Below are 26,481 nucleotides of genomic sequence, written 5' to 3' on the forward strand. Positions count from 1 at the left end.
ACACAACTTTTTTTCAGCCCCAATACAGATCCATACATGCAGGAAAATATCAAAACCCTTCTTGGCGTGGCGATTACTTCCAATTATGAAAAATACCTCGGTCTGCCATCATTTGTGGGGAGAGCTAAAAGGCAAAGCTTCAATTATATTCGGGAAAGGATTTGACACAAAATGCAAGGTTGGAAAGAAAGATTATTGTCGCAAGGTGGTAGAGAAGTTTTGATAAAAGCGGTCCTCCAAGCAATGCCTACTTTCACCATGGGATGTTTCAAAATCTCAAAGAGTTTATGCAAAGATATCGAAGCTCTTATCAGGAAATTTTGGTGGGGGTACAAGGGAGATAAAAGGAAAACTCATTGGGTGGGATGGAAGAAACTATGCCAAATGAAAGACCAAGGGGGGCTAGGATTCAAAGACATTGAAAATTTCAACCTTGCGATGTTAGGCAAACAGGTATGGCAATTGCTCCACAATAAAGACTCCCTTTTCTATAAAGTCTTCATATCAAAATATTTCCCGGATTGCACTATTCTGGATGAGGGGGTAAAGTTGAACGGGTCATATGCTTGGTTAAGTATACTAAAAGCAAGGAGGGTTGTGTGGTTAGGGTCGAAGTGGAGGATAGGAGATGGGAAATGTGTGAGGATCCGTGGGGATAAATGGCTGCCGGATTCACAAGCAAGCAGGGTGGTATCACCCCAAAAAAACTTTCCCAACAACACAAAGGTCTGTGCTCTCATCGATGAGGAAAGGGGCAAGTGGCTAGAAGACAGAGAGAGAGGAATTTCTCCCCCACGAAGCAGAGGCAATAATCAGTTTACCTCTAAGTAACTTGGGCACCGAGGACAAGCTCATCTGGTCTGCCACAAACAATGGCTGTTACTCTACCAAATCTACGTATCACCTTCTCTCAATGGAGGCAGTAGTTTCAGTACCTGGTCCATCTAACCCGAATGCACACAATTAGTTTTGGAGGCAGTTGTGGTCACTGAAGGTGCCGAATAAAATACGGCATTTCCTGTGGCGGGCTTCCAACGATTCTCAGCCTACAAAGAGAAACTTGCAGAAACGGAATATCTTGCCGGAGTCGACTTGTGAGCGCTGTGGTGACAACACTGAGGACACAATACATGCACTATGGGGCTGTCCGATGGTTAAAGGCACTTGGTGGGAGCTGGAACAATGCAGAGCATTCTTGGGGGAGAAATTCAAGTGCTTCCGTGATTTGCTCCAAGGAGTCTTTGCACAAAACAATTCGCGAATGGCAGAGTTATTTGCGTACATTGGATGGAGTATATGGCACAATCAGAATGCAAGGAAGTTTGGGATGGTGACAGTGCCTATGGAAATGATCTATACTGATGCAGTTCTGCTGAAACTGAAGCAAAACATCAGCAGAAGCAATTAAAGAAAACGACATCGTTTTCTGTCAAAGGAAAGAAGCAGCTACAGAGGAAAAGCGACGTCGTATTGTTAAATGAAACTTTAGTTGCTGGCACGTGATTCAGGCAATTAGAAGAACACATATTGTAATTTTATTTGTTTTCCCTTTAAGCTGTTAGATTACTTTCTGTTTTAGTTAGTTAATTTTGCTTAATTCTTGCCTAATTTTCTGGGCTTGTGTAACTGATTGCTATGATGTATAAATAGCAAATCAGTGTGTAAGATTAAGTCAGTTTTTCATTTTCTTCGTGAATACAAGTTTTCCTTTCAGAGAATATCTCTTTCCTTCTAGAAATTTCTTTCTTAATATGGTATCAGAGCAACGAGTTAGCTCAGTGACTCGCTGATTTCCTAACTCACTCTTTTCCTCCATTGTTGTTCTCCTTCAAGCTTTGATTGTTGATCCTTTTTCTTTCATTGTTGATCTTTGATTGAAGTTTTTTTTTTTTTTTTTCGATGTTCTTGGAATTTTCTTACGAAGTATCTTCTTTGATTCTTTGCTCTGAAGCTTCAATCATGGCTTCGACTTCAGATCCTACCACTCTTCCGCAAACTATTCCACAAACAGAATCATTCTCACAGAATATTTCAAGTTCTTCAATGGCAAATGAATCAGCCAATAATCCATATTTTCTCCCTGTTGCAAAGAATCCAGGGATCATTCTTTCTTCGCAACCTCTGATTGGTCCAGAGAACTATGCTGATTGGACCAGATTTGTGTTCTTAGCCTTGAGTGCAAGGAACAAATTTGCTTTTGTTAATGGGACAATTTCCAAACCAGAGGTTACTTCACCTCTGTACAATTCTTGGTGTAGATGTAACACCATGGTTCTTTCATGGCTGGTGAATTCCCTTTGCAAAGACCTTCAGGCAAGTGTGAGGTATATCAACACTGCTCGAGAACTATGGATTGATCTACGAGATCGTTTCTCTCAAGGAAGTTCACCTAGGCTCTATGAGTTGCAAAAGGAAATTTCGCATCTTACACAAGGTCAACTATCGGTGAGTTCTTATTTCACAAAGTTCAAAACACTCTGGGATGAATTTGCTAGTTATCAATCTTATGCTGCTTGCACCTGTGTTTGTACTTGTGGATTCGATAAAACTCAAGTTGAAACTCAACAGAAAGAGCATGTTTTTCGTTTTCTTATGGGATTGAATGATAGTTTTGATCATCTTACTAGTCAAATCTTGATTGCTGAGCCTCTTCCTTCAATCAACAAAGTTTGCTCTTTGATTTTACAAGAAGAAAAACGAAGAAATGTAGGTCATGGAGTTAATGTGATGGCTGAACCTACGGCTTTGTATGCTAATAATAGCTACAACCCTAGCTTTAATCCCAATTTTAGGCCTAATCAAGGTCAAGGCTTTCATGGAGGGAAAGGGGGAAATTCGAAGAAGCAGAGGCCAGTTTGTACCTATTGTGGTCTAACTGGTCATATAGCAGACAAATGCTATAAACTTCATGGTTATCCACCAGGGTACAAATCAAAGGTGAACAGACCTATGGCAAATCAGGTTTCTGTTGGCTTTCAATCAGATGGTTCAATTGTTCAAGGGCGAAATTTCTTTCCCAATGGCAATGCCTATGGTGGTCCACAATATGCTACTAATGCTTCTGGTGTGCAGCTAGATGCAATGAGTTTCTCTCCACAGAACTTTGCTCCACAGAATTTCTCTCCACAAAATTTCACTCCACAAAATTTTTCTCCACAATTCATGGCTCCATCACCACAGGCCTCTCAGTGTCCTATTTCACAGTCTCAGTGTGAACAGCTGCTATCATATCTGTCTGTTCTTAAGGACAATTCTGCTTCAGGTTCTAGAGTACCATCTGCCCATCAAGCTGCAACTGTGATGGCTGCTCCTAGTGATAATCCTTTATCCAGTAACTCTGCACTCAATTTTTCAGGTAATCCCTTTTGGATTCCCCCAAATATGTCTCATTCTATTTTTTCTACTCATCTTGTAGATAGGAAAGCATTCAAATCCAGTGATTGGATCATTGATACAGGAGCCACTAATCACATGGTTCATTCAGTGACTCAATTAACTACCACAAGTTCTATCTCTCAAACCTATGTCTTTTTGCCAAATGGGGAACAAGCTATGGTTACACATATAGGGACAGTCAAAGTTTCCACTACACTCACTCTCACCAATGTGCTTTGTGTGCCATCCTTTAGTTTTAACTTGATTTCAGTTAGTCAACTCACAAAAGCTTATTTTTGTTGCTTGATTTTCCTTGGAAATTGCTGTTTCATCCAGGACCTGGCTCATTGGAGCACGATTGGTCTGGGTAGAGAAAGCAAAGCGTAGTACTTGCTGCAGCAAAACTTTACTCAAACTTCTCCTTTTTCAACCTTTGCTGCAAAATCTGCATCTTCCACCTCTTCAGATTTATGGCACACTCGTTTAGGTCACCCTTCATTTTCAAAAATGTCATTGTTGAATAAGTTTGTACCTTTTGTTTCTACAAATAAATCACAGTGTTGTGATATCTGTCATTTTGCTAAACAAAAGAAACTTTCATTTCCAACTAGTGAACATGTTTCTATTTCACCATTTGATCTTGTACATTGTGACCTTTGGGGACCTTTCTTTAAGGCAACTAATGAAGGTTACAAGTATTTTTTGACTATTGTTGATGATTTTTCTAGATGTACTTAGGTGTTTCTTCTTAAACATAAATCTGAAACTGGATCCTTGATTCCTCAATTTGCTGCTACGGTTGAAACTCAATTTGGTAAGAAATTGAAATGTATAAGGAGTGATAATGGAACTGAATTTTACTTGAAGGATTTTTTCAAAAGCAATGGTATTTTGCATCAGCTATCATGTGTTGATACCCCACAGCAAAATGCCATTGCTGAAAGAAAGCACCAACATATTCTTAATGTTGCTAGAGCCTTGCACCTTCAATCTCAAGTTCCTTTATCCTATTGGGGTGATTGCATTTTGACTGCTGTGTATTTAATTAATAGAACCCCTTCCAAACTTTTACATAACAAAACTCCTTATGAAATGCTTTTTAACAAACCACCTCCTTCTGAACACTTAAGATGTTTTGGTTGTCTATGTTTTGTTTCTACTTTACCCCACAACAGACACAAATTTGCATCTAGAGCTCGAAAGTGTGTTTTCTTAGGTTATCCTCATGGCATTAAAGGCTACAAGGTTTTAGATTTGGATTCTAATTCCATACATATTTCTAGGGACATAGTTTTCTATGAAAACATATACCCTTTTGCTCAAGCTTCTTCCTCTCTTCCTTTAACTCTTAAGAGTTTTGATTTCCCTCACTCTAGTTATGATAATGGACTCCTTTGTTCATCTCCACCTTCTTATGTACCTCCAAATTCCTTTGCTGATATTTCAATTCCTTCAGCACCTTCTTTGCAACCTGTTTTAGAAAATTCAGCTCCTTTACAACTTGTTTTAGATAATTTTCCTCCTCTATCCCCTATTTTAGATCCTATTACTTCTATTGATTCAACCCCATCTGGATCATCTGATCTTGTCCTTGCTCCCACATCATCTCCATCCTTTTGTCCTAGGAGGTCTACTAGACCACATAATCCCCCAGCCTACCTCATAGATTACTCTTGCAAGGCAGTGGTTTCTAAACCTGCTTCAGGGTTACCTTATAACATTTCAGATCATCTTAGCTATGAGAACCTTGGCAGCACCTTTTACTCTTTTGTTATGTCAGTCACTACCACACCTACCGAACCTGCTTTCTTTCATCAAGCAGTGAAGTCTACTGAGTGGAGAGCAGCTATGGACAAAGAAATTACTGCTCTTGAACAAAATAACACTTGGACACTCACTCCATTGCCCCATGGTAAGATTCCAATTGGTTGCAAATGGGTGTATAGGATTAAGTACAATTCTGATGGCACCATTGAAAGATACAAAGCTAGACTAGTTGCCAAGGGGTACACACAAACGGAGGGTTTAGACTACTCAGAAACCTTTTCTCCTGTTGCAAAATCTGTTTCTGTTCGTATGGTTTTGGCCTTGGCTGCTGTGAAAGGCTGGTTTTTGCATCAAATGGATGTAAACAATGCCTTCCTTCATGGTGACTTAGCTGAAGAAGTTTACATGTCCTTACCACCTGGATTTCACAGCAAGGGGGAGAATCTAGTCTGCAAGTTGAATAAAAGCTTGTATGGTTTGAAACAAGCTTTCTAAGAAATGGTTTGAGAAGTTTTCTACAACTATTTTAAGCATTGGTTTTGTGCAATCAAAGGCTGATTATTCCCTTTATTTAATTCAATTATTCCCTTTAACATATCTTCTGGGCTTGTGTAACAGATTGCTATGATGTATAAATAGCAAATCAGTGTGTAAGATTAAGTCAGTTTTTCATTTTCTTCGTGAATACAAGTTTTCCTTTCAGAGAATATCTCTTTCCTTCTAGAAATTTCTTTCTTAATAAGTTCAACGTCTTCAGGAATTCCACTCAGCGCAGGACCCACCACTGACGCAGGAAGCAGCCACTCATCCGACCCATTGGTTGCCACCCCCACCGGGTTTCTATAAAATAAACTATGATGGAGCAACGTTCCAGGATGTGGCAGCGGCGGGGTTGGGTGTAGTGGCACGTGATTCAGATAGTCGAGTTATCGCTGCACTTTCAGAACGTATTTCCCTCCCCCCAACCGTTGAAGCCTTGGAAGCTTTAGCTTGTAGGAAGGCAGTAGTTTTTGCCACTGATCTGGACATTCAGAACGCCGTGTTTGAAGGCGACTCAGAGACTATCTACAAGCATCTCAGCTCTGATCAGCCAAGCATGGCTGCCATTGGCCAATTAGTTGATGAGGCACGCAAGTTAGCAGCGACTTTGAGGAGTTATCAGTTCTCACATGTCAAGCGCAACGGTAATATAGTAGCAGCTGATAAATTAGCGAAGTTAGCTAAGACCCTGTATGAACCAACAATTTGGGTTGAGGATATCCATAGAGATGTAGCTACTCTTGTAGTTTCTGACAGAAGTTTTCTGTCCTATTAATGAAGTTTCACGATTGGTTTCTCAAAAAAAAAAAAAAAAAGCTAGCTAGATTGAAATAGTGGGTCATTATAAAAATAATAATTTATAAAAATAAATAAATAAAAACAAAGAAAATACTGGGTCATTTTACATATAAGATAAATTGGGGGTGCGTATACCCTTGCAAACATAAATGACAAAACTATTTTCATACAAAACCCTAACTCTACTACCATAGGTTACTTCCTACTTGCGTATGCGGTATGCCTAATTATGTTTACATATATAGGTTGGTCCATGAGTGCGCATGAGGCCGCTAGAAGAACAATTTGTGGAAGTATTTTTCAAAAGAAAAGACGCAAAACCTAATCCTACATTATTGAGGGACTGTTTTTGCACCCCAATTTTAAACTATAAAAAGGGCATTCTAGACTGTTGCAAAGCATTGACAAACAATCGGAGAAAAACACTCTAAAAGAGTGCATACAAGCACTCAAAGAGTGTCTTCAAAAGAAAGAAAAGAAATGGATTCCAGCACGTTAGTAGCTGATAAGCCTCATGCAGTTTGTATTCTGTTCCCAATTCAAAGCCACATAAAGGCAATGCTAAAGTTTTCAAAGCTTCTCCACTGTATGCATAAAGGTTTTCACATAACCTTTTTCAACATTTGTAGACACCGTATTTTGTACCCATTAATAAATTTTAGTCCCCGGTCCCAATGATGAGCTTGACATATGTCAACCAAGGGTAATTAAAGAGTTCACAATAGTTTGGAAGTAATCACAACTCAAAAGTACTCAAGTCACTTTGAAATCGATACTAAAAAATGACCTTTGCTCACTCTTTTGACCATAACTTTTGATCCACAAAGAATTTTGTGTGAAGTTTCTTTCATTGGAAATTAAACATCCTAGGCTTCAATTTAAACATAAATTTTGCCTAATTTGAACTTATATCAAGTAAGTTATGACCATTTGAAATTGGACCAACTAGTCAGTCCGATTTTTTGGGTTTTAAAATTTCATTTTAAGAGCCCAAAACATCATGCTTTGATGTGAGCCGGCCCATAGACCCTTAGAACGTCCAAAGACAATTAAAGAGCCTCAAAAACCCTATTTTTAACTTATAAATACTCATTTTATATCTCCAATTAAAACCCTAGCTAGGGAGAGTTTTGTTTTAGCCTCCATCTTCTTTAAAACCCTAATTCTCTTTGGCGTAAATGCACTTTTAGTCCCTACATTTTGACCCGATTTCTATTTTGGTCCCTATATTTTATTTTTACCACTTTTAGTCCCTAAACCAATTAACGCGTGACATTTAAGTCCTTATCGTCACACAACTAACAGAAAATGCTGACGTAGCTGATGGCACAGTAAAATAATAATTAAAAAATCTATTTTGGCATTAAAAAATTTCCACATCAGCTACTAAATTTAATAAAAAAAATTAATTTATTAATTTTAACTAAATGAAATTTTTTTTAAAAAAAAAAAAACTTGGGAAGAACATGATGAAAACAAGAACTCCAACCCAGATCAAAGAACTCAAGAACACAAACCTAAACACATAATTTTCTTTCCTGACCCGTGATTGCCCTCAAATCACAACCACAAATCCACTGTAATCTGCCACAAAACCATCAACTATCCACAACAAATCCAAAACAATAAATCCATCCACTACCCACACAAACCCATCAGAGCAAACTACCCCACCCAAATCTGATTTAAAAAAAAAAAAAAAAAAAAAAAAACTCAACTAGTCTAGGCGCCATTCCTCTTCGATCTGAGAACGAAACCCATCACCAAACTCCAATTTGTGAACGAATCCCACCACCAAAATTCGATCTGTGCCATCACCGAAACCCACCACCAAACTCCAATCTCAATCACTAAAACCCACCACCAAACTTCAATCCAGCCATTGAAACCCACCACCAAACTTCAATCCAACCACCAACCATTACCGATCCAGCCACCGAACAATCATGCAACCCATCACCGACCAACCCAAACTCTGATCTGTGCCATCACCAAAACTCCACCACAAAGGCCGATCACCACAAACCCACACCCTTCACCATGCTGATCCACAAACTCAGACCTCCTCCACGCCAATCCCCACAAACCCACACCCTCCACCTCACCACGGCAAGTCGGCAACACCATATGCACAGAAACCCATAAAAAAAATGCCAAAGAGAGAGACCCATTGATTTGAGAGAGGAGCTTGAGGCATATGGGTTTGGGTTTGGGTTTGTGTTTGAGCAAAATCAAGAGATAAAGAGAGTTCAAGAAGGCTAAGCACCAAGATAGAGGGAGAAAGAAGAAAAAGAAGAAGAAAGAAAGAAGAAAAGGAAAGAATGGAGGCAGAGAAACTGAGAGACCGATCTGGGGAAGAAAAAGAAAAAGAAAGAAGAAAACAAAAAAGGAAAAGAAACCCACAAGCACCATTGAGACAGGAGAGTTTCAGAGAGTTGTGATCTGGGATTGTGGTGTTTTGATCTGTATTGGGCTTGATTTTTTGTTTTTAAATTTTTTCATTTAGTTAAAATTAATAAATTAATTTTTTTAATTTAAATTCTAACGTGGCAATTTTTTAATGCTAAAATAGATTTTTTTTTTAATTATTATTTTACTGTGCCATCAGCCACGTTAGCATTTTCTGTTAGTTGGGTGACGATAAGGACTTAAATGTCACGCGTTAATTGGTTTAGGAACTAAAAGTGGTAAAAATAAAATGTAGGGACCAAAATAGAAATCGGGTCAAAATGTAGGGACTAAAAGTGCATTTACGCCATTCTATTTTCTAAAACACAAATAGAGCCCCTTAGCATGTTTTTTTACAAATTAAAAACCTCTCTTTAATTAGTTCTAAGGCAGAAACTATTTTCCAAAATTGATTTCTCAAAAACCTTTTACAATTAAAGTTTTTTTTTTTTTTAGTTGTGATCATCTAAACAATTGTATTCTTTTGATTATTCTTGTCCGCAATCTAATCTTTGTGTTGTAGCCACTAAGTGGTTAGTTAAACAACTTCAAATCTGTGATTTTAAAGCAAGGTGAACTTCTTTTCCATATTTTCCCACTTTGTTTAATATGATTCACATGTTTTTCTTGATATAGTTTCTCCATTCATTATATTTTTCTGTTTGATGTTTTTAATTATGTTTGATATGTTTTAATATGCTTTTTTAGTTTAGGTTTATGTAGTTTTCACGTTTTAAAGCATGTTAGGTTGTTAGTTTCCTTGGTTTTTGTTTTTGCTTTGTTTTTGTGTTTATGAGTTTCTTCTGGGTTAGGGTTTCTGGGGGCATGTCTACGCACGCATAATTATGTATGCACATGTAGGCTTGAAGTATGTGTACGCATACAACTAGCTTGCGTACGCAGGCTTATGTATGCGCATGCATACTTCAGCTCAGAAACCCTAATCCGAGTTTTTTTGCCTCTTTTTCTTTATTTCCCTATGTCATATGCCTCTGTTTCGGCTCCTTTTTATGTTTTTAGGTCTCTATTCCTCTGTTTAATTGTTTGTTTGCCTTTAACATGCTAGATTAGGGTTTTCTTTTCTTTTCTGGCCTAAATACCATGAACATGCATTTATATGTTCAATTATTGATGCATAGGTGCTAAGATTCAATAAGGTAAGTCATGCATTCACATGAACATGCATTGGATATACTTAATGATGAGTTGAACATGCTTGGTTGGATGTTGTGTTCTTGATGTCGAGAATGCAATCACATGTTTTTTTGATGTTGCCATGTTTATGTTTCTGCCTTTGTGATATCTTGTTATTTGCTGCCTTGGATAAGATAATATGATATGCATGATAGATGTATGCTAGGCTTGATGTGAGTTGCCATGATAGATGTATGTTAGGGTTTTGGGATGATTGATTGCTAGATGTATGCTAATGTGTGTATAAGTATAGATAAAAATATTGAATGAGCCTTTAATTAGATTAAGACATAAGACGCAATGACTGGAAGTCAACCTATGGGTTAGGTGGGGTTGATTGTCTAACACCTTCCCATCCCCATACCTAAACTCCGAACCCATACTCTGGTAGTAAGATCAGTCATTCCACCTATGGGCACTATATTTATGGTTCTTAGACCTAATCTAGGGGGCAAATCCATCTTTTCTTTACCTTGGTCCACTTGGTCGAGGCGTACTCCCCTTTCCTTAAGGAGAAAACCGCTGCGCCCACAACACTGAGTTCAACCACCAATATTTTCTGGAATCTAGAGGTACAAACTCCTTGGATGGCTTACCTGACTTTCGATTTGAAACCATTCCAAATAGCCTCCCTCCATCGAATTCCAATGCCACCCAAGACGTTGCTTCTCTTTGTGCTTCCATTATGAAAAACTTCTTGGCTCCCTTTTTTGAACTCCTTTTAAAACTCAATAGTGTTACTTCAAACATTCCTCTAGTGACTTGCATTATCTCAGATATTTTAATGCAATTCACCATTATTGCTGCTCAAGACCTCGGAACCCTAATTATAATTGATGATACACGAAAATCAGTAGGCTAAATGTTTCGAGCTACAACGACAGTTTGATGAGTTGAAGAGAAAGAAAAAGACTGTCAAGGGTGACCGGGGTGAACCAGCTAAGGGTGTAATCGGTTTGGTTCGGTCGGTGTTGTAGGCAATTTTTGCACTGAACCGAGAATTTCAGTTTTAACATATTCAACACCAAAACTGATTTGTAAGGGATGAACACTGAACCAACCAATTGCAATCGGTTTCGATTTAGCTCAGTCGGGTTTTAATGTTTAGTATGTGAGAAACAAAAGCAAGAAAAGAAGAAGAAGAAGAAGAAGATGGGTGGTTTAGGATAAAAATAGAAGACAAACTCATAGCAAAAATTCCAGAAGATGATAGGGTCGTTTTTCCAGAACTACAAAGACCCATAAAAAAAAAATAAAAAAAAAAAAAAAAAAAACTTCAATAAATGATTAAAAACTAAAACTTGGGAAATAGTTGTGGTGTTGTGATGGAAATTTTTTGACTCACTGTTATTGGTGAAAAGCGTGTTTTCTCATCTTCATGCCCTTTGGGTCCTAAAAATTAAAACAAAAACAAAAACAAAAGAAATCATTATCAGTTACCAACTATAAGAACAAAGCAATTCTTCTTTATGTTTTTGGGATATTGAGACTTACAAGGCCTTGGACTCTAACCATGACAGCGAAATTGCAAGCGAATTCAAAGACGTCTGGCAAAGCCATGTGTTGGGTTGAATTAGCTTTTTTTGAAGCTTAGGATTTGGACTTCAAAGAAAGGAAAAGAAAAGAGTGAGGGTGAGGGCGTGAGGCACTGAGGCGGCTGAAGTGAAATGTAGAGAGTAGGTTTTTATTTTTATTTTTATTTTTTTAAGTTGATGTATAAAACGACGTAGTTTTGTGTTATGAGAGAAAAAATTAAAATGTTTTTAGCAAGGTTCGAACTTGGGCCAAGTATAATCACATGTGTGTCTTACCACTAAACTAGTGGTTCTCACCTTGAAATATTTTGTACATAGTTATATTTAATACATATCAGTTGGTTTTGGTTTGGTTCGAACTTTTATTTTTTGAACCCGAAACCAAAACTGAAAATTTCGGTTTTCATTTCTGCAAATCGAAATTGAATCGCATCGAAACTGAAATGAAATTTTGGACACGGTTAGATCGGTTTCTATCGGTTTTTTCGATTTCTCGATTTTTTGCACACCCCTAGAACCAACTAGGGACCCTCCGACGGTTAAGTCAGTTTTCTCTCTAGAACACAAGGATAGTGAGTAGATGAATAGTGAAAACATACCTTGAGCTGATGGAAGTAGATCCCTTTTATGGAGAGTTTTTAGTGGGTCTACTTGTTCGGATCCACTACCATCATGGGAGATGTGTGGGATTAGTGGAGAGAATGGAGCAGATTTTGGGGAATCCTCCCCACATTCTAGAATGATAGATCGTGGTCCAATTGTTTGGTGTTTGTAGAAAAATCCTCTGAAATTTACTAAGTGTCATTTGGTCGTCCATGCCCTTATGTGACATGGACCACTAGACTACTTTGGAAAGTCATAAAGTTTGTGGACAGATCCAATTCATTATTCGTGGTACTTTTTATTGGACTCCCTTTATTGTGAGTTGGTCTAGGCCCAGTTTGGTCATGGACGACCAAGATGGACAAATTGGACTTAATTTAGCCCACCATCAATAACATATTTCTTTTTTTGGTGGAAGGTTGGTCATTCTTCCATTGGATGTTCTCCATTAGTTTTCACATTGTCACCATATCATATGTCTCTATATATTATGGTTTTTTTTTAGAGAGTTTCAATCTATGGCGTCCGTTCCTAATAATAGCTCTTTATTATCAGGTTAAGACACCAATTGGTTTTTGGTGTAGGCAGAAATTAAACTCCAAATCTCTTATTCAACCATCAGTGACTTTACCAGTTGAGCTAATTGGAACCTACCTATATATTATGGTTGATTGATGTGCAATTGGTGATGCTATATGCATTAAGCCCATATTATTTTAAATGATTAGAAGCTAATTGATAAATTTGATATAATTGGACTTAATCAGTACAAGCCATTTGTATAATACAACAGGAGTCTAAATTATCCAAACATGATGTTAACCATAATGAATGAACACTTAAAGCTAATTTTGGCATTTTGTTAAACATTTGGTGTTCATTATCATAGGTGGGTATGAATGGGTCTGGCTCCTCTCCTGTTAGAAACCCTCCCATTCTCTCTCTTTTTTGTATAGATAAAGGACACATGGTAATTAAATGATCTAATAGTTCAAAAAAAGCCACTTCAAGCTATCCTATTTCTTGCAACCTCCTAGTCTTCTCCTCTTTCTTGTCTTCAGTGGCACAACAATGAGTGGGTAGGAAGGCTTCTGGCGGGATCTCTGTAGTAGCATGATACTTTGTGGAATGGCTTGATAGGATTGAGGGTAAGGGTTCACTTTATCTAGGTTTCTCTACTGAAGATGGCATAAATAAAGATTTTGGATTGAGGAATGGGTAAGTGGTAACTAAGGATGGCAATTGTTACTCAACCCATAGGTACTCGACCCGACCCAATAAACAGAAGGGTCGGGTCTGGGTTTTTAAAATAAAACCAAAAGCGGGTCTGGGTCAGGCTTAGGTTTTCGCAATACCAGCCCCGAACTCAAACCTAAACCCGACTTGTTTAGAATAAAAGTAAAATTACAAAAAAACCTATATATATATATATAAAACTTATAACCCTAACCTCTCACTTTCTCTCAATTCTCTCTCACCTCTCACACTCAGTTGCTGCCTCTCACCTCTCTCACTCTCATTTTCTCTTAGCCGCCCCTTACCTCTCTCACTATCACTCTCAATTTCTCTCAGTCACCTCTCACCCAGTCACCTTCACCCTCACTATCATTCACTCACCAACCCACCCTCACCCTCACTCTCATCATGTGGTGGTTGCTGTTTGTCATAGAGGAGCATGGATCTCGTGGTGGTTGCTGTTTGTCACGGAGGAGCATAGGATTGTTAGAGCGGAGCACGGGATTGTTAGAGCGGAGCACGGGATTGTTAGATTGGAGAGAGATGTGATGATTGGAGGAGCTTTTGGTGGTGTTGACGTAAGGCAAAGCCTAGAGGTGGGATTGATGGCTGAAAGCATCGCCAATGGAGCCTTGGTGGTCTGAGTTCTCCAATTTTTTTTTTTTTTTTTTTTTGGGTTCATTTCCTCTCTCAAAGCTATGAATCTCAAGGTTTTACCTTTTTTTTTTTTTTTCTTTTTTAATTTCATTAATGAATGTTTGTGTTGGTGACTTTTGTGTTTGTGATAGGATATGTGTTGCTATTTGTGTTTGTGTTTGTGTTTGGGTTTTTAATTTTTAAACTTTTTTAAAGATTGGGTTGGATTGGGCCATGGATTTGGGGCTTTAGATTAGGCCCAAAAGTGGCTGGACGAGGCTCTTAGGGCCCGTAGGGCCTGACAGAGTGGGTTTGGGGTTTAAAAAAATTGTTTATTAACCAGGCTGGGTTCGAGCATAAAAAAACCTGCCCTGAATTCGACCCGTTGCCATTTCTAGTAGTAACCTGTGTGTTATGATTTTTCCAATGTGAGTAATTTCTTTGTGGTGCCAATGGTAATAGAAAGGTATGGCAATGGTTATGAAGATGGGATTACAACAGAGAAGTAATTTTTCTGTTGTTGTTTTATGGATTTCTGATGGGTAGAAGTGTTAAGAATATGAATCCTAGTAAATCACCATTTGTTTAAGCTATTGATGATAAAGTTAGGGAAAAAGATAAAGTCGCACGTAACATCAAATAACTAGAGTTTATCCCTTTTTGTTGTAATCTTTTTATTTTTCAAATGCTTGTAATTATCCTTATAAATGAAATCCATACGGAAACCTGGAGATTGATTTGGCTAGCTTTTTTTACACTCTGTTTTTCAAACTAGAAGAACACTATGACAGATTTTATTTTATTTTTTATTTTTTGAACCCAATTTATTGCTGCTTGGGTATTTTTGCTTCTTATTAGGATGAAAAATGGTGAAAAGATTAAAGATTCCATCATTCATTTTCATATTTTGACAATAAAAGTTAGCCAAATGGGTTGAATTTCTGTAAAATTTTCTGGCTGTGATTATAACAAGTAAGTTTTCAGTTTTTTTAAGTGGTATTAAACCTTTATCCCTGCATTCTTATAGTAAAAAAAAAAGGTTCTTTTTGTTGATTCCTTTGAAAAGCTCACGTTCATAAGTGGTGATGAGTTTGTAAAAAAACAAGGAGAGAATGGATCTGGCAGTAATGATGTTTCAGATTGCAGAAACAAAGATGGTTTGAGTTGGCTTTTTTTGAACCATTAGATTATTTTAATTGCCACATGTCCTTTATCTATACAAAAAAAAGGGAGAGGAGCCTGACACAGTTTGAATAGGGCGAGGCTTAGGTCCAGTGCATGTAGTACACTGAACCCATTAAGATGGTGACATGTGTTCAAAAGTGGACACGTGTTATAATCTCAACGGATTCAGTGCAACTAGACATTGGACTCAAACCTCACCCATTTGAATAAATGATGATATCCATCAAATGCAACCCCGTAATCACATACAACACTTTTAAAAAAGAAAAATTTATTGAAAATTTCAAAAACTAAGCCCAATCATGAAAGATTGATGTTAAATTCTAAGACTTTAGGTTTAAATGTATTAGAACTTCAATTTGTATTATGTTGGCAAACCATGATCAAAACATAGAGTCTAGGTTTAGGCTTGCTCAAAGTTTGTTTATTTGTATAATTGAAATCGAGTGATTTCAGAATTTATTGGATTAAATCTGCAAGGCTCGATCAATTGAAAATTAGACTCGATCGATCGAACCACGGGCAAATTTATTTTTTTGCAGAACTCCAGTTCAGCCTAAACTCTACTTAAACGTATTAGGGTTCAAGTAAAACACTTCTATATATAAGGGAAACCCTAAAACGTTTTTGAGTGCCGTTTAGAGAGATTAGAGTGCATATTGTGCATCTTTTATAGATCTAGGGTTTTGTATCCAAGAGTTCTCTAAGGTTGCTCATACTGCTGTTTGTGTAAATCTTTTGTGAGATCTATGAGGAACTTTCCTTTACACAAGCTTAGGATTATCAAGAGGAGATTCGTTCAAGAACTTGATGATCATTCAGTTACTTCCATAAGAACTTAAAGAAACACAAGCGAGTATGCTTGTACTTGCTGAAGAATCCAAGAAAGAAGGAGTCTGTGGTCTCGGATCTTGCACGTGGTCGTGTCAGTAAGTTTCTACTGGTGGGTAGCAATAGGATGTTAGTGGTCTAAGTCCTATTATAAAACTTTGATTCTTTCATAGTGGATTCAGGTTTACCTTGATGATAGCTAGGTTAAATCCTCCCCAGGTTTTTACCGGTTTGGTTTCCTGAGTGATCATATCATTGTGTTATTTATCTTTCCGCTGCTTTGCATGATATGATTGTTTGATTGTGATAACCTAGATTTGGAATTTGGACTAAGTAATAACTTGGCTAATTACCTAGGTTAATCCAATTGTGTTTTTAAGGGGTCTAAAAACCATCAATTGAAAAGATGCCCAAAAATTTGGAACCTTATAATAGGAAAATTGCATAAAACTGGAACAAAGAGAGGAGTTGGATAATGAAAATTCCGCACACGATTTGATGAACTTTTTCTTAGAAATACTCAAATGAGATTAAGAGAGGAGTTGCAAAAAAGAAAGTGCTCGATCGAAGTGAAAATAAATGGTAAAAATAATGAATTTAAAATTACTTATGAGACGTTTGATATATTAAGTGTGCGTTTGGCATGGATGAAATTTGCCAGCTTATTTTACTATTCAGCTTTTTTTACTACTATTTATGGAACCCACTGCACTTTTTGGTACTATTCATGGGTCTCACTATACTATTTCAGCTAACTTTTACTTTTATCTACAGTACTTTCAGCAATTAATTTTTTCAGTTTCAAGAAAATAAGCGGATCCCAAACGGACTTTAAATGAAAATTATGTTAAGAATAATCATCCATATTAATGAGAATAAATGGGATATAATGGAATAACTATTCCTCTTAATACAATTGGTTGTGAAGTAGGAAAACCACAAAATATGTATATTTGGAACATAATAATTATGGACATAGAGATAGTTTGTATTTTTGGAAATATAACAATTTCTAAAATTATTATATGTATTAAGAAATAACTATCACATCCATTTAGAAAACAAAATAGCTATTTTTCAATTTAAGAAATTAAAGAATAGCTATATATTCATAAGGAATAATTAACACTTGCAATAAAAATACAACCAAATGATTAAATAGCTATTCCACATGAATAATCATTCCATTACAGAACCTATTATAGCATACTGAACATATCCAGGACCTATTATTAGTTTTAAAATTGCTCAACTCCATTGAGCGAGACTTGAGTGTAGGTTGTACGAAATCACTGTTAAGAGGTTTCACTTGAGCGACACTCCAGCAAGTGTCTAGCAAACTTCAGTGTTGAAGTCTGCTCAAGTAGTATAAGCAGGGGTCTTCTGAGATGATGTTTGATTTTCACTTGTGCGAGTAACTTGCAACTGTTTGAGCGAACTTTTTATGTGAGGTCTGCTCGGGCAAGTGACTCACTAGGTAACTCTCTCTTGATGCACTCTATTTCCCTAAATGGCATAACCAACCAGGAAGCATAGTGCCAGACTCCTACGCATGTGAATGAGTATATATGATCCACGCCAAAACACAATTTACAAGTATTTCATTAGTTTGAACTTTGACTCTACTTAAAAATCAACTTTGGCTAGACACAGAAAATGGAAAATGGATCCGTCACTAGTGAACAAGATGCAGACATAAAATTATGTGTACCATGTGATCTTTTGTTCATGAGTAATTTAAGGCCTTAAAATTTTTGAGGGGGTAACTTCACATATTAACATATGAGTGAACCACAACCAGACAGGACTGAGATTCTTTTTTATTGGGTAAAAAAAAAAAAATCCCATAGCAGCACCTCAAAATGTAGATATAAACTTTGGGTATAATCCCCCTAACCTGAGGAATTCACATGGAGTTACCACTGAATTTAGCTGTAGAAAAATTTAATAAAACGCTCAAAATCAATTTCTTTTCATTAACAAATATTAAAAATTACATGGAATGTCAAAGAAAATCAAATTATATGGCTCCGATCCTTTTGTAGTGATCCTTGAAGTGACAAAGGATAAAAAATCAATCTTTAAATCTCCACCAAATCGACTAAATTTATTCATTCTAAAAAATATATAAATATATATATATATATATATATAAACATATATATATATATAAAAATATAAATATATATATATATATATATATTTGACTAAATTTATTCATTGTTCTTATTAACAAAAACATCACACCTTTATTTTATTTTTTATAAAATATATCACCATTTGATAAAACCCTTCACTCACTAAATTATTCTAGTTAATGGATGAAGAACCAATAAGATTAGCAGCCTCTTCAGCCAATTTTTTTCCATTCCATAGCCTTTGTCTTCATTTTCTTGCCCTTGCTTCCTTCCATCAACTCTCTCACAAGGTTCTCCACTTTCTCTTTCTAGACATCATTGTCAATCTCTATGCCAATGCTCCATTCATTACAAGTATACTTGTAGTTTATTTGTTGATTTGCAAAGAATGGCCAACAAAGCATTGGCACTTCAGCACACAAACTTTCAAGGGTTGAATTCCACCCACAATGTGTTAAAAAACCTCCAATCGAGGGGTGGTTAAGAACTTCCTCTTGAGGATACCAACTAACTATTAAACCTCTTTCTTTAGTTTCTAACTCGAACTCAGGTGGCAAAATCATTGGTTCACCGAAAACTAAATCAGGCCTAATTACCCACAAAAACCGGTGCTTACTATTTGCAAGTCCCCATGCAAACTCAACCATTTGTGATGGCATCATGACAGTTAGAGCACTAGCATTGGGGGGGTGTTACACCCCCCAGTTGCTATTTTACATCCAAAACCTCAAAAATGCTGCTCCATTCGGGTATGGGTTCTTAAAAAAAAAAAATACTATTATTTTAATTGAGAAAGGTGAAGAGAGAAAAAAGAAATGAAAGAGAAGAGAGAGAAACATGATTTTTTATATTATTTGATGTTGTAATTTATATTATTTTAATGAGTTGTATATAAAAATAGAAACTGGGAGTTGGGTGAGTTGTAATTAAAATGGTAAAATAGATAAAGTAGGTTTTGAGGTTGTAAAATATAACTTTTTTGGAATCCCGAATGGGAATGCTCTTACGCTACCAAAATTCACATATATCACAGAGTTGGGTGCCTTAGAGTTAAGCCAGTGGAGGCGCTCAACTTCTTCTTTCCATAAACTATAGCCACTTGATTTCAAAGGGTCATTGGGTGAGTGATTGACTAGTGGTTAGAGAGGGCCAATGGCATATACCTGAGGAAACATGGTAGAGAAAGCATCCAAAACTTCTTGCTCTAACACGTTGAATGTTTGAATAACAAGTCCTGAAGCTTTAGTAGCTCTTTCGAGTACTTCAAGCAAAAAATTAAAGATAACATCATTTGGATTTGTGGTTTGAAGAAAGGTCGGGAGATCCCTTAGGCGGATGCTTCTCATACCTGGAATCCAATCTATAACAGTGTACAAATACTCATTTGTTAAATAACTCTCATTTGCAAAGATCAAAAAAAAAAAAAAAACTTATAAAATTATGATTAATTAATGAGGAGAATAAAAATAATGCCAAAACTTCCATAGGATTTTGCATGATTTGTTATAGTACGTACCTTTAAGTGGTATGATGCCTTTGTCCTTGAGAATTGGAAGCTGCATAGTGCCCATTAAGCCATGGGCAGAGATAGTGAAGAACGTTACAATTGGGATTCCGAGTTCTTGAGCAGCGGTCACTACAACAAACTTGGCCTACGGTGAAACCATCTAAGATAATGCAAGTCACTGGAGGAATGTTTGAAGTTGCACTACTGTTGAGTTTTAAGAGGAGATCAGAAAATGGAGCCCAAAAGTTTTTCGAAATGGAAACACAAAGAGAAGTGAGGTCTTGAGAGATGTTAAGATTAGATGGAGGCTGTCGGGAATGGTTTCCAATCAAAAGTCAGACAAACCATCTAAAGAGTTGGGACCTCTAGATTTTAGAAAACGTTGGTACGTGGTTAAACTGAGTGTTCACAAAGGTTATGTGAAAACTTTTATGGTGGAGAAGCATTGAAAACTTTAGCATTGCCTTTATGTGGCTTTGAATTGGATATGGAATACAAACGGCATGAGGCTTACAGCTACAAACGTCTCAGAATCCATTTCTTCCTTTCTGCTACAAACTTTTTTTTTTTTTTTTTTTTTTTTTTTTTGGAGAGGAACTCCTTTTTGCTACTTGTTTTTGTATGTGCGTGGGCACTTTGATTGTACCTTATAATGTGACCCACTTCAAGAGAAAGGGACAGATTTAGCAATTTTTAAGCTTATCTAATAATAATTATATTTATATATAGTACTGTGATCCCGGCCAGCTATAATTATAATGTTAACATCAAAAAAATAATTATTATAATATATTATATTTAATTTGTCCAGTTGATGTATACGTTTAAGTTATACATTAATCATCAATTTTTTAAAAGTTTTTATGGGAAGTTGAAAAATCTATCAAAGAAATTAGTCATTTTTTTTTTTTCAGTAAATAGTTTTCTAAAATAGTTTATTGATGTATGCTCTAAGGGCATCTGTTAGTAAAAACCATATTTAATTACCACTAGGGCTTTTCGTATTGTATAAAAACATTGTAAATTTTATTAAACTACTTTAAAGATTGGGCTAATATCAATTAAATTAAAGACATTTCAAAGTTGACCAACTTGATCCCTAAACTCAACTTAGTTTCTAAACTCCATTAGCTTAGGCATTTTTTTGGAGAAAAGCAACCTCATGTTTATGATATGCATGTGCCCATCGTTTTTCCTTTCTTCCCATATAAGTTACAATTCTTGACTATACTTAATGTATCCTTATAACATACATTTGTTGACAAATTTTTTTTTTTTTTCCCATAAAAAATTTCCTAAAATAGTTTACTTAGTAAAACTCATATTTAATTACTAGTAAGAGCATTCACATCAGTGTTGTTATTTTAATATTTAACCAAATATATAGCTAAAAACTAAATAAAATAAATAAAACTCTCGCATAAGTCTCAATATTTTGTCCTACAATTTTAACATTTTGAGAGACACTCACCAAAGCTAGCAATGCCTTGGTCTCACTAGAATCTTTAAAAAAAAAAAAAAAAAAAAAAAAAAAAAAAACCTGACTCTAACTTTTTCTCTTAGTCATTGGTCACTATTTTCTCTTTTATGGAAAATTCTTGGGTACTCTTGGAGTACAAAGAAATGGTGTTCCCTCCTCTTAGATTCTTGGTGAAACTTACCATGAATTTAATGAGTAGACCCCACCATGAATGTGAGAGGAAGAAGCACTGTTCTCCATGCTTCGGGAGTACCTAAGAATTACTCCTCCCTCACGCTCTCTGCTCTCTTTGTCTCTCTCATGGCTTGGACCAACATGGATAAACTTTAAGCCATGCTACTCCTTCCTCAGACCATCGTTCACCATCTCTGGAGTTCAACATTGTGCACCACTGGTTTTATCTCTCTCTCCTTTTTTTTTTTTCTTTTTTTTTTCCCCTCACTGTGAGGCATCCAAGGCTAAAACTATAGCCTCAATTTGTTGTCGTGGGCCACCACCGCCACGAATGGTGTTGAATCTTAGTTTCTCCACTGCCGATTTCGAGTTTGAGAAAGAAATTGGGGTTTGTTATGAGTCTAGTTTATGGGTTTAGGATGGTGGTTTTTTTGTGAAATTTCTTTGTATTTTTGGGTCTTAACTTTATGGGTTTGGCCGGAGGTTGGTGGTGCAAGTGGGTTTGGCCGGTGATTGGTGGGTTCGAAGGTGTGAACGGGTTTGGCTAGTGGGGTTGGTGGTGCAAATGGATTTGGCTGGTGATTGGGTTTGGTGGTTGAAGGGTTTGGCTTTGGCAGTGCAAATGGGTTTCTCTGTGATTGGTGGTGGCCAGTGGGGTTGGTGGTACGAATGGGTTTGGCCAATGATTGAGTTTGGTGGCTGAAAGGTTTGGCTTTGGCGGTGCGAATGGGTTTTGCCTATAATTGGTAGTGATATTTAGTGGTGGCCGGTGGGGTTGGTTGTATGAGTTGCCTAGGATTGTGATTTTGTTTGTTAGGGTCAGTGGTATGGTGTTTATTATGTCTACTTGTTAAAATAGTTAAAAGATGAGCTTTTGAAATTAGTTTAGCTAAAATTCTAGGGAGATTGATGCGAATGCTTTAAGAGTTTTTCATATTTATATAAAAAGGGTAACTTTATTAAACTGCTTGGAAATTTAGGTTAATGTCAATCACGTTAATAACATTCTAAAACTAACCAATATGATTCTTAAACGCAACTTATGGCCTGTTTGGATGGAGGGGAGGAAGAGGGAGAGTGGAGGAGAGTAAAGTAGAGTTGGCTAAAAATAAGCTAATTTTATACTAAATCTACTCTACTCCTCCTCCCTTTCCCTCAATCCAAACGAATCATTAGTCCTTAAACTTAGTTAGCTCCCATTTTTTTCAAAGAAAAGCAACCTCACATGTATGATGTGCATTTGCCCATAGTTTTTCCTTTCTTCCCATATATGTTAAAATTCTTCACTATACTTAGGGCTGTAAATGAGCCAAACTTTGTCGAGTAGTGTGTGTTTGAGCTTGGCTTGTCATTAAAAATAAAAAATGCTCAAGCTTGGCTTAAGCTTGAGACAAGCCTAAAAACAATGTTTGAACTCGAGCATGTGAGAATGCCAAAAAGTTTGAGCTCAGTTTGGCTTGACTTGATTAATTAGTCAAGCCAAGCTCGTGCTTAATACTAAGCTCAAACTTGAGCTCAAGTTAAGCTTTTCAGCTTGGGATCCAAAAAAATTGCATCATCAAATGCTTATATCACCAAAAATCAAGTAAACAAATATATATATATATATATATATATATATATATATATATAATATACTCATTTTATCATGCTTCTAACACCTGTGATTAGAATTTGTTCAAATTACAAATTTAAATAATTAAATCCATCCATCATCATTTATTGTCTATAGCTTGAGTAATTGTTCAAAATACAATTTTTACATCCACATTTGTTATTCGTACAACTATAATCTTCACAAATCTAAATAAATTAACATTCCAAAAAAAAAATTATATATATATATATATATATATGAATAAACAAGCTATAAATTAACATTCCAAAACATGTGTGTAATGTCATAATAATAAGTTTATTTAGTAAATATATATCAAGCTATAAATGAGCTTAATCTCGGCATGTTTTGTATTAAGCCCTATTGATCACGAGCTTGTTCACGAACAATTTTTTTGCTTGAGCTCAGCTTGTTTATCAAACAAGCCTAAAACTAAGGCTCAAGCTTAACTTATTTGAAAACAAACGAACATAAACAAGCTTTTCATCAAGCCGAGCCCAAGTTGTTCATAAACGGCTTGGTTCGTTTACCGCCCTAACTATACTTTTATATACTTGTATCCTTAGTGTCGACAAAAACTTTCTTTTTATTTACACTACTGCTGCCATCTGTCGATCATGCAAACAACTTGGTGTATTTTATTCTTATCTATATATATATATATATATATATATATATAACCGAAGCTTTTGAAGCTCCCACATTTTTCCACCTCAGCATTATTTTTTTTTTCCACATCAGCATTATTTAAAAAATAAAACTATTAAAAAAAATAAAAACCCTAAATACCGTAATTATTTCTATCCCACCAATAACTATTTCTCACTCAAAACAAACCCGGTAAAATTTACTCTCTTCAACCCCTAAACAAAACCCGATACAAAAACTTATTTCTTAGTCTCTGTCTCTCCTTCAAATGCAAACTTAGCCCAACAAACTCTGCTCTCTTCCCCTGCGACGGTAAGTGAATTCAACTAAGCCACAAACGTTTCGCCTCACAACCAACCTAACATCAGACTGCTGGAACGGCTATAGGTAAAATCTTTTATATTAATTTTGGGTGTCTAATAGGATTTAGGTTCGGTTATTTTGTTTGGTTTTGATTTAAGAAATTGGTTCAGATTTTGTTTTGATTTAGAAATTGGTTTTCGAAACCCTAATATAGGTTCTCCCTCAAATTTGGTTCCTTTCAATATATCAAATTTTAGCAAGAGCAAGCCGAAGAAGAGGACCTGTGATTTCTGTGATTCTAGGTTCATGATTTGAGATTTAAGTAGAGATTTTTGAATGACAATGGTGAAAGATGATATCTGTGTATGGGCAAAGTTCATTCTTCGCTTGATTCAGTTATAGTCTAATCTAGTCATGGGTAATTTCTTCAAACTCTTCTTCTGCTTCGTCTTCTTTTTTTATTATAACTAAATATCGATTAATTATCCTACTTATCTCTCAAATTTTTAATGGTACTTATCTCAATTTTTGCTTTATTTGACAAAGTGATAAAAAGAGTCTTTATAATAGTGCCTATGAGGTGTTTGATGCTAGGTCTTAGTGGGATTCTGCATATGGAGAGCAATGATAAATTTGACAGAATTACAACAATTTTTTTTATTTATTTTCTATTATCTGGAACAAAATTGAGCAATTTAGGTTTGAAACAGTGAACCCTGGAGTTGAGGAAGTTTAATTGCTGTTTGTTTCATTATGTGTTGATTTATGCAAAAGGGCTATGCTGATTTTTAGAAAATTGTTTTCTTTTAATGATGTTGAATTCATACCTGCCTTTTTCTATGCACAGCTTAAGCTTCCCCCTTTGATCCTTGATTATGATACAACAATATTGTGGAACAACTTGGTAGCCTTTGAATTGAGTCTTCTGCTTGAGGTAGAGATTGTTATTAAATCTTACATCAATTTCCTAAATGCACTCATTGCCAATCCTGATGATGTCAGAGAGCTGCGCTCAAAGCGTATACTTCTCAATGATGCAGGCAGTGATGAAGAGATTTTTAAATTTTTCAAAGAGATATCCACAGGCTCAATTCAAGATGCCTCAATTTACAGAAAAGTTAGACAAGAGATTGAAGAGCACTGTAGGAGCAACATAAGGACCTGGGTTTCTAAAATATTTACAAATATTTTAGAAACCCATGGTCTGCTCTTGGTTTATTTGCTGCTGTTGTTGTTTTAAGTTTTGTGCAGACTTACTTCACTATCTATCCGGTAAAAGATTAGTGCATGGAATCAATTTGCAGCTACCTCAAAAGACAGCAGATCAAAAATGATTAGCATATACGGCTGCCTCAAAATGGAAAGATGATATCTACCTATGCCTCCAGTTACTTGTGATATTAATAAAAGATGAATTCATTTATTTATTTATTATTTTATTTTATTTGTTGGGCTTCTAAAGATGCTTTGAATTTTATGGGGGAATCTAGGTAACTAATTTAATTTTTCCAACTATCTAGTTAGTAGTTAAGGTTTCAAAACTATATTTTTTACTAGCATCTCGAGTCTAAAAGACTCGATTTAGGGCCTATAAATCAAGTTTTTGGGACTCGATTTTTATGGATTGATCACGTCCGATGTGGTTTTTTTTTTTCATGTGGCACCTACCTGGAAATCGAGTCTCTAAGACTCGATTTCTAACCCAAAAAAAATTTTAAAAATTTTAAGTCTCATGGACAAGCCCAAATGCCCAAAAACAAATTTAAGAAATCTCAAACACATCAATCCCAATCCTAATCCCAATCCCAAACCTAAAGACTCAGATTAGAGGGAGATAAAAAGCTCAGAGGCAAAGAAAGACTCAGATCAAAGGGAGAGAAAGAGCTGGCTCGCGCAGCCTGGTTGCGTGCGGCCTAGGCTCGCGCGACCTGGGCTCACGTGGCCTGGGCTCGCGCGGCCGGGGTCGCGTGCTGCCTGGGCTCGCACGGCCTAGGTCGTCGGGCCTGGGTTGCGCGCGGCCTAGGTCTGCCTGGGTCGCGCACGGTGGTCTGAAGCCGATCTGAAGCCACCCACTTCGATCTCGATCTCAATCTCTCTTTCTGTTTCTGGTTTTTTTTTTTCTCTGCTTTCTTCTCTGATTTTTTGGTGTTCCTCTCTGTTTTTTTATTTATTTATAAAGATTAGAAAGTGAGTCTTAAAGACTCGATTTCCATGTAGTCACCACGTGGAAAAATATGCCACATTGGAAGTAATTAGAGCATAGAAATCGAGGCTTTGATGCTCGATTTATGGGCCAAAATCGAGTCTAAAAGATTTGAGATGCTAGTAAATAATATAGTTTAGTAACTAGAACTACTAACTAAATGGTTGGGAAATTATGGCTAATTACCCATTTCGTCCAATTTTACGCACTACTTCAATTTAAATTGTCATTGGTTTCTCAATTAATTGGGCACATTTACTTT

At 36.3% G+C, this 26,481-nt stretch overlaps 1 protein-coding gene and 1 pseudogene across 3 annotated transcripts; one reads left to right on the forward strand and one right to left on the reverse strand.

Moving 5' to 3' along the window:
• The first annotated feature begins 1,474 nt into the window (after positions 1-1,474).
• Positions 1,475-6,482, forward strand: LOC126710238 (uncharacterized). 3 transcript variants are annotated; one of them, XM_050410614.1, is made up of 2 exons: positions 1,475-3,355; positions 5,900-6,482. In XM_050410614.1, the coding sequence occupies exons 1-2, from the start codon at positions 1,900-1,902 to the stop codon at positions 5,986-5,988; spliced, it is 1,545 nt and encodes a 514-aa protein (XP_050266571.1). In that variant the 5' UTR covers positions 1,475-1,899; the 3' UTR covers positions 5,989-6,482. The 3 variants fall into 3 exon arrangements, with proteins under 3 accessions (XP_050266571.1, XP_050266572.1, XP_050266573.1); XM_050410615.1 differs by lacking the exon at positions 5,900-6,482 and adding an exon at positions 3,712-4,084; XM_050410616.1 differs by lacking the exon at positions 5,900-6,482 and having other exon boundaries at positions 1,752-2,445; positions 3,073-4,084.
• Positions 6,483-17,694: 11,212 nt separating this feature from the next.
• On the reverse strand, positions 17,695-21,513 carry LOC126708363 (7-deoxyloganetin glucosyltransferase-like; annotated as a pseudogene).
• Positions 21,514-26,481: the final 4,968 nt, after the last annotated feature.

The sequence above is a fragment of the Quercus robur genome, chromosome 12 (genome assembly GCF_932294415.1).
Source record: "Quercus robur chromosome 12, dhQueRobu3.1, whole genome shotgun sequence".
Classification (NCBI taxonomy): Eukaryota; Viridiplantae; Streptophyta; class Magnoliopsida; order Fagales; family Fagaceae; genus Quercus; species Quercus robur.

What these genes read in the sequence shown, in the direction of transcription:
- LOC126710238 (XM_050410614.1), top strand. Translation starts at nt 1,900, where the DNA reads ATGTTCTTGGAATTTTCTTACGAAGTATCTTCTTTGATTCTTTGCTCT. An exon ending in CTCTGCACTCAATTTTTCAG is followed by an intron (nt 3,356 to 5,899) that starts GTAATCCCTTTT and finishes CAACGTCTTCAG; the next exon opens with GAATTCCACTCAGCGCAGGA.